The sequence below is a fragment of the Solanum pennellii genome, chromosome 2, assembly GCF_001406875.1.
Source record: "Solanum pennellii chromosome 2, SPENNV200".
In the NCBI taxonomy this organism is placed as follows: Eukaryota; Viridiplantae; Streptophyta; class Magnoliopsida; order Solanales; family Solanaceae; genus Solanum; species Solanum pennellii.
Genome location: NC_028638.1, coordinates 42,438,531 through 42,447,641, shown reverse-complemented (window position 1 = coordinate 42,447,641; position 9,111 = coordinate 42,438,531). Strand labels below are relative to the sequence as shown.

The following is a 9,111-nucleotide window of genomic DNA, read 5'->3' as shown; positions in this document are numbered from 1 at the left end:
TCTTCTCCTCAATTCTCATTTTACAATCCTTTTGTTTGATTATTAATACATCCCTACTAATTTTACCGTGTTTATTTGTCACTTCTTCTATCTTGTAGCAAATTACAAAGGCATAATACATATATTGAACCCTAAACTTGGCTTCAAATTTAACTTTGACCTCCAACTTTCATAATGCACAAACAGACATTTTAGCTATCCAACTTTTAAATAAATAAACACATGAGTCCTACATGGCCACAATACACGTAGGACACCACGTAGGACAAAAAATGACATGTAGAACATATGTGTCTATTTGTTCAACTTTATATAAGTTTAAGTGTCTATTTGTGCACATCCAAAGTTGAAGGGTATAAATGTGATTTGAAGCCAAGTTAAAGGGCACATTTATGTATTATACCTATTACAAACTTTGAGATACATAGTATTTTAAAAATTAAAATTCTTTCCAATTACTCCTTTTCAAAGTCTATTTCTAATAAGTACATTTACATATATAATGTCGAAACTTCAAAACGATCACAAGTATTAAAGTAGATGACACCATCATAATTGGATGTAAAAAGACCAAATATCGAAAAGACACTATCATCATTCATCATGAAGTGAGAAAATGCAATAACATTGAATGAGTGATAGATAGACATGAAATAGCTCAAACACAAATATATTAATATTAAGACACGTCTCAGAAATACATAATACAAAACATCACACAATTTAAGCAGTAGACATATTTGGGAGTGGCCTCCAGAGACCCCCCAAAGCAGATAAAACACAATCAAACGTCAATGATTAAACTCACACAATAGAAAGTAAAAGAAGCATGAAACCCCATTAGATTCACGCACAAACTCCTTTGCAATGTCCAACGGAAAGGAGGTTCAAATGCGTTTGGAAATGGGCATCTCCAAAATGTAGACAACCATATCTCCCTCCCCAGTGTGGGAATGGTGAAGGAGATCAAAAAGGTGGCATCAGACGAAAAACATTACGTTCTGCAAATCAGAGTGCAAATCATAAAATGTTTGTTGAAATGAGGCAGTTGGAGAAGATGAAGTTGTAGACCTAGGAGAGTTCATCTCCATAAGCACCTCTTGATACATCCGTCCCCTATAAGCAACAAGGTCTGCATAGTAAACTGGTGGAACAAGTGAGACAGGTTTAGTGCACCGCGCAAAAGTGAAACACATGTTGTATATAAGCTTTTGTAAGCTGTCAGAATTGAAACCATTATCATCCCATAGAACATGATAGTGAGTTGGCTTGCTGGTACCCAACCCTCCAAAGTGGCTGCAAAGATAGAAGTCAAAATCAGAGGGATGAACAATTATTGTATCCACAACAGTACCAGGAGGCACATTGGCAGGGCCACCCTCAGGAAATAGCCGTGTATGGTGTCTCTTCTGAGCCACAACAAGAGTAATTGCTGGTTGATAGTCACTGTCGTATATAGCCTTCGCCAAATCAAGCAACTCTTCGTTGAGTACCATATCAAACTGACCCTCACTCACACCATCACGGAAAACAACAATTTTGTTTGGTTTAACCAAGTTGATTTCCTCATAAGTACGAACTAGGTCTGCACACATCTTTCCAAACTCTAGAATCTTCTCAGTCCTGTGAACCTGAGGACAAACTCTAGCAGCATATCTATTAGCAGCTGGCCAGTTGACGGTGGCAACAACGGCTGCTATGGATGGACATGTCACATTCTTTGCAGCAGGATGATTAACATCAGCTCCGATGAACATGACATTGTCTCCATTTCTAAAATTAGGGAGTCTATCCATAAGTTCCATATTGCTGCCCCCAAGTTTTGCATTGATCTTCATACACAGGTTTGCAAGATATTGATCCTGTCCCTTGTTGGCATTAGTAGACAAGCAACACTGGGTTACTACGCCAATTTTTGTCTCAGATACCCATTTAAGATATTTGTACCCATTATGCTTTGATGTCATAACACAAACTATCATTTGAAGTTCACCATTGATTTTCCGTTTAGCTTCAGCAACCACACCATCGAGAAGTTCTTTAACCTTGCCAACTGCAGAGAGTTCATGCATGTCAGTCAAATGTACTACAGCAGGTTCTTCCATATTAATACTCAATTTTCTGCACCGATCTTTCAATCTGAAGACAAATTCATCAACTCGTAGCCTAAAGAAGGGTTTGCGATCGTGAGCGCTAAAATCTATCAAAGCCCATCGCTGAAGCGCCTTGCCTTCCACCACAGATTTCCCAACAAGGTTCCACTGGCATTTATCATTCACAGGAAATCGATTTTGACCGCCTAGCTTCAAATCAGGGGGAGGAAGAATACGACCTGGAACACGGGTCATGTTCCTATCAACTCCAATATCAAAATTGCGGGTGACAGCCCTGCAATAATCAATTGAAACTTAGAAGGAAAAATGAAAGTCTGTAACAAAAAATGCTAAAAACTTATATCAGTATATCTACCAACAAATTCATGATGCAAACAACAATACATTCCATAAATGGAGTTTAAGGAAGGTGGAGTCGTACACAGACCTAACACCACTATCTCGTGGAGGTAGAGAGGCTGTCTACGAAAGACTCTCGACTCAAATGACAACAACATCAAGAAGAACAAGCCCTTAAAATCTGGAACAGACACAACTATAGCAAGACAGACATAGGAAGAGCCCAAAAGGCAGCTTACCATAAAATACCATTCGAATTCTAATGATAATGTCTAACAGAGAAGAGATTGCTGAGTAGAAAACTTTGAAATTTCCAGAGAAGACAGCACAAGTATAACACAAAATATATCACATCCACAATCAATTTCATAACACACATGAAAGACAATAAAATCACAAACAGAAACAAACCTCCTGATATTTCACATAAAATCTAGCTTTTTTTGTTTTCTTCTCTTTCGATTGTAGATGCAAGTCATCTCTCTAGCTCCACAAACCCCATAAATCTTTCATTTAAAAATAAACAAACCCCACAAATTAATCAACCAAAATCATTCATACTAAGGCAGCATAGACTGATTCATCAGCTTAAAAACTCAAATCCACCGAAACAAAAAATTGAGTAGCATAACTGACACATGTATCAAAAACCACACATTTCTTGTCAAAAAGAAGAAATTCAAGAGGAAACAACAAAATCTCAGATGAATAACACAAAATTTAAGGAATTCACATACCCGCACGGCCCATCTCCAGCCCGTACCATTTCACAAATAGCCTGCCTTCTATCTTGGGGTCGAGCTAGTGATATGTTCTTCAGAAACAAGGCAGTATCTTTATCCAAATCCTCCTTGGGATACCGTTGTCCCTCAACCAAGACACAGAATTCCATCGGGACATAGTTTTTCTTATTACCTTTTCCAATATCTAATGAAGGATAATCCTTGAACTGAATCTCCCGCTGATATTTATCCCTGAAGTAGTCAACAAGAAGAACATCCCTTGGGGGATTTATGCCTTCTGGATCTTCAAGGGGAAAAGTAATTTCACGAGTCTTGCAGTCAGTCAGCTGCTTAATAAGAAACTTCTGGCTTGTACGACGATGAATTACCCTGACTTTCAAACCAACCAATGCACCCTTTGCAGCTCGAATGTTGTTCCTGAAGGTATTTTCGTTAGATTCTCCTAAATATTCCTTCAGAAAGTCTAGCACTGGCATTGGTTTCCGGAGTGCCAAGACCGAGTAATCTAAGCACAACGCAAGCCCTCCTTTTGTAGGCTTTAGGCTCTGCTGAAAACCTCTATATGCAGCAACACCAAAACGAAAGTCATGGTCGGGCAGGTGCTCATTAGAGTAGAAACAACGACCTACAGAAGTCCTGCACCTAGTAGGATTTTCTTTCATAACCAACTCCATTCCTTGTAGTATATCACGAGGAATATGCGATAGGCTTCCACTCAAATATTCTTTCAACTTGCAAAGTTTTAATTCAGCAACAAGCTTTATGGTAATGTCATAAGAGCGTAACCTAGCATCTTCCCCGTCAGACCAGTTCACAGCAAAACACCCAGTAGGAAGTTGAACAGCACTGAAAATGTTCTTCTTACCGTCATATGCAGTTTTATCTAGGGGAAATCGTGTAGGGTCATCCGCACACAGCTTTTCTCTTATCATATGGAGAACAGACTTGTTCGTTAGCTTCTTCACAGGCCGATTCCCATCAGCCCTCTGTTGAATATCCACATCATAATGCATAATGGTAGACTGGGGATTAAATCTAACAGGAAAATGATTAGCAAGCAGCGCAATTGACTTGACAGCAATTTTTCCAGTATCAGGTCGTGCAATAGGTACACGTTTTTCCTTGGAACTTTCTGGTCGAGATGATGGACTCTGATCTGTAATTTTCAGGGACCCCAGATCAACTTGAACAGGATCTGCCCACAAAAATACAGCGCATTTTAACATTGGTGTACTTATGCAGACATAAAATGAAAGAACACACAACATAGGAATAAATCATTTATGACATAATATGTTATTTGCAGAAAACTAGTGGGTATAATACATATATTGGACCCTAAACTTCGCTTCAAATTTTAACTTTGACCTCCAACTTTCCTAATGCAAAAACACACACTTTAACTATCCAACTTTTAGATAAATAAACACATGAGTCCTACATGGAACAATACACGTAGGACACCACGTAGGACAAAAGATGACATGTAGGATAACATGTGTGTCAATTTGTTCAATTTTATACAAGTTTAAATGTCTATTTGTGCATATCTAAAGTTGAAGGGCATAAGTAATTTGAAGCCAAGTCAAAGGGCACATTTATGTATTACGCCAAACTAGCAAAGCTAATAAGAACAATGAGTCAAACCACCACAACTAACGGATTTCGAACTTTTGTTGGTTATATCAAATCCCCAACATATTAGTAACACAAGAAGAAGCCTCAAAACTGATGAGTACTTATTAAAACAGTATGACCAATGTAGCTGAAGAACAAAGCCAAATACAAACCAATCAAATACCATTATTCAAAATAGTTCAGTTTTTTTCTAGATGAAAGCAGATATCAAGATTCTCCAAATTAAGAGGGTGAAAAAAAAAAAGATAATCCAGGTCTGCTCCATAATAAGCCCTTGTAGATGAAAAATAATTATTTTAAAACTGAAACAAAACAAAATAAGATAATCATCATATATTATTATAAGTGTGAAGCTCCAAAGTAGAAAAGTTGAATTACAATTTTACCCTTATGCCAAATTCAAATGTTATTAAATAAATAATTAATTAAATATTAAAAATAAGAGTTATCCCTTTGAATAGATACATGTATGTGTTTCATCTTCCAAATTAATTTATATCTTTAATTAATATTTGTTTTTAATTTATAATAATACTTGACCTTTCAACTTTGTAAGTGAATCTTCATATTCCAAAACTATATTTTTTTCCCTATAAATACAAATCTTTCTATGAAAATTTTCTAATAGTATTTTCATAGAAAGATTTATACGTGATACAATTTTTGTGTGTGGAAGACTAGAGAAGATTTAATCAAGTGAAGAAAATTTCAAGGCAAAGAGGATTTCTGTCAAGATTACAAGGCGAATGTAATTATAGGGATGAATAACACTTCAATTACTAGAATATCGGAGTTTGATGTATTTTGTTTTTGTAATTTGCCGAGATTAGAACTATGATAAGACCCCTCCATTTATGTAGTTGAATGTCGCTTTCGTTAACTTCTCTTCCAAAACTTTTAACTTTTTTTTATGGTCAAAGGTTAAATGTTTATTACTATAGCTTTTTTTCAACTTGCATTATCAATAAAAAACAGGGAAAGGAATGTCTTAAAAATATGGAAAGGAATATCTTCAATTTACATTATCAATTTGCATTTTTGTTGGTAGCCTTATGCTAAACTTGCTCCCATATTTGATTTTTTTTTTGTACTTGTAATTTTATTTTAAGAATGTATTTGATTGAATGGTGTATTTTCGTATAAATTTTTTAATACTTAGTCATAATGATTTTCCATTACAAATTTAGTATATTTGAATTCTTTTATATATTTTATTCTTAGATTACAGTTTTGTTTACACAGTACATTTGAATTTTATAAATTGTTTAATAAATTAAATGTTAATATTAAATAGTAAATAGTAAATCATCATATTAGTATACATAACTTACCATCAACTTGTAAATGTATGTGACTCTCACTAATTATATTCATTATGTTCATTACTCTCATTTCTCATCGATAATCTCAAATGGATTAATATTTATTTATGACAACTCTTTGTATTTCTCAATGTTATCCAATAATAAATAGTAACATTTCACACAATAATATATAAACTTAAACCAATTGAAAAAAAATGAGAAAATTTCTATGCTCTCTTTTCTCGTCTCTTTTTATTTATTTAATTTAACATTTATGTTTCTTGCTTGTTGTTATTGTACAACGTACTTTCTATTGTTGTGTTACTATTATTGATAATTTACTATGGCCTGTTGCTTTGTATACATTAATCTATCATGTTGTATTTTAATATCTTCATTGGAATATTGAATTTGTGTGATAGTTATTTTTACTTTATGCACTTTTAGTCAATTTTATAATTAAAAATATAATATTTTTACTAGGAAGATATATGTAGTTTCTATCGAAACAATGATAAATTTTACGATACAAAATTTATATGAAGTATCTTGGAATAAACGTGCAACGCACGTTCCTAAATCTAGTATGTATATATATGTGAATAGGTGTGTGTATATATATAAACACACATGCACACATTATCATTATTCGTTCATTATTCATTCATTGTTCGTTCATATTCAAAGTGGAAAGCTCCAAAGTGCGAAGTTGGATTACCATTTTAACTCGATACTAAATCATAATATTATGGAACACCTAATTAGTTAAATATTACTGAATAGTAATGATATCATATTATATTCAATTATATATACTAAATGCTAAAATTGCGAAGGTGTTAAGTCAAAAATTGAATTATGAATATTGTTTAACAACATCAATGTTGTGATCTTCTTGTACTTTTTTGTTTTGCACTTTGTATAATCTTTTATAACAAACTTAATATAATATTCTTTTTGTTCTTTAATTTTAAGAACAATTAGTTTTTCGAGGATAAAGAACAATTATTATTTTTCAACCTTTGATATTCTTTGAATTGGAGAAGAAGAAGCATCTCTACCATCATCATATTTATTAATAAGCTTTTAATAGATCTTGAATAACCTCTATCTAAGTGAATGATTTATCAGCTTTTTTTTCAAGTAGAGTCTATAAGATGGGATCATTATAATTGTAGAACCAATTAGATAGAAAATAGAACCTTCTTTAAAAAAAATAACCTTCTCAAAATTAGATAGAAAATTAGATTATCCTTTTCATCATATATTTCAAATGATGAAGCACTTGTATCATTATTGTACTATTTGATTTATGCTTTAATGTGACTCAATGAAAAAAACTATTAATTTTTTATTGGTTAGGGAAAAAATGGGCAAGAAATCGAAATTATGCTTTTATTATGTATTTCTTTTTTCATTTACTATATTGCTAGTATTATAAAAGTTTAAAGAAGAACGTGTATGTTTTATTCCATTTGTGACCTTATTGAAAGTTTGCTAACTAGTAATTGAATCTCAAAATTAATAGTTTTAAAAAAAAAGGGTCGGAGAAGGGAAAATGAGAAATAATTATAATTACAATATGGTGAATCAAATCCTCACCAACAAGGTCGGAGGTGGAATAGCTAACCAACTAAGCTACTAATTTACAATAGATTGCTTAAAGAGGAATCAATTTAAACATTACAATACGCCCCTCATTTGGTATTTCTTAATATACTTTTAAAGATTTCATTTCTAAATTGCATTCTATTACTCACTACACAGGCATGTTTTTTCCATAGAACTTATTTTTCTAATGAATTTATTAAAAATAAGGTGAGCCACACGTGTGCTAAAACTACTACTCCTTTTGTCCCTTTTGATCGGGCATGTTACGATTTTCGACGATCAATTTAATTAATTATTAAAGTTAAATTAAATTATATTAATATGATATTTTAAATTGAAAGTGAATATATTCAAAATTGTTAAAAAGTTTTAAAAAAATTGCATATCCATATATTAACTTGCAGTAGATAATTAGTATAAAACAAAGAAAATAGATAACAATAATAACAAAATAATAATAACAAAGAAAACAAGGTTGAGTTAATACCAGAAGATTGAGGAGGAGCACGATCCACAACCTGCTGCTGATTTCCACCACCATGCTGCTGAATCCTCTGCGGCGGTGGCCGGGCCCAAGCATTAGCAACTCCACCACCACTACCCTGTTGCTGCGGTGGTGGTCGGGCCCAAGTAGTGTTTGGAACGCCACTACCCTGCTGTTGTGGCCGTGGCCAAGCGCTACCCCCACCACCACCACGTTGAACCGGTTGGTTTACCCAAGTACCACCACGACCCGGATTCTGATTAACCGGATAGTTTTGACCCGGTTGATTTTGCGGAGCCCCACCACGAATCTGGTATTGACCCGATCCCCTCGGCTGATTTCCCCATTGCTGTGGAGGCTGACCCATTTGGGACCCACCACCAATCTGGGTCCCACCCCTTCCACCTCCGATCTGAGGCTCACCCCTTCCACCACCACGGCCTTGACCTCGACCACGGTTACCTCCACCTCTGCCGGCGTTATCATGACCGCCACCACGTCGGTAGTTTCCACGATCCATTCTGTAACTTGAGAGAGAAAAAGTAAAGTAGCAAATGTAAACACTTTCGATGATTTTAGTTATAACTTGAGAGTGAAGTACGAGAATCTAGTTGTTAAGCTTATAAATAAAAAAGGAAGACCATAAAAAGAGTACACGCTAAGAAAAGTTGAATGACGAAAAAGGGCTCTACTTAGGAAAAAATAAATCGAAAAGAAAGGAGTAAATGGTAAAGACGTGACTAAGTGGGGTCTTGTGGAAGTAAAGAATGATCTTGATTATTCCAGAAGGATCGATGAAATTAGCAAAAGTATATTGGAATATAATGAGAAAGTGAGAGGAAATGACGGAAAATTTAATGCCAGTTACCTTTTAATCC

The 9,111-nt window shown here is 34.3% G+C and overlaps 1 protein-coding gene across 1 annotated transcript; it reads right to left on the bottom strand.

Moving 5' to 3' along the window:
- Positions 1–643: 643 nt before the first annotated feature.
- On the bottom strand, positions 644–8,851 carry LOC107011934 (protein argonaute 2-like). Its single transcript, XM_015211623.2, has 3 exons — positions 8,237–8,851; positions 3,191–4,391; positions 644–2,388 (listed from the first exon to the last, which is right to left on the bottom strand). The coding sequence occupies exons 1-3, from the start codon at positions 8,751–8,753 to the stop codon at positions 981–983; spliced, it is 3,126 nt and encodes a 1,041-aa protein (XP_015067109.1). The 5' UTR covers positions 8,754–8,851; the 3' UTR covers positions 644–980.
- Between the last annotated feature and the right edge of the window lie 260 nt (positions 8,852–9,111).

Coding starts and splice junctions, on each gene's coding strand:
- LOC107011934 (XM_015211623.2), bottom strand. CDS start 8,753: ATGGATCGTGGAAACTACCGACGTGGTGGCGGTCATGATAACGCCGGC. Junction 4,392..8,236: donor TGCTCCTCCTCAATCTTCTG/GTATTAACTCAA, acceptor TTTTGTGGGCAG/ATCCTGTTCAAGTTGATCTG. Junction 2,389..3,190: donor GCTGGAGATGGGCCGTGCGG/GTATGTGAATTC, acceptor TGATTATTGCAG/GGCTGTCACCCGCAATTTTG.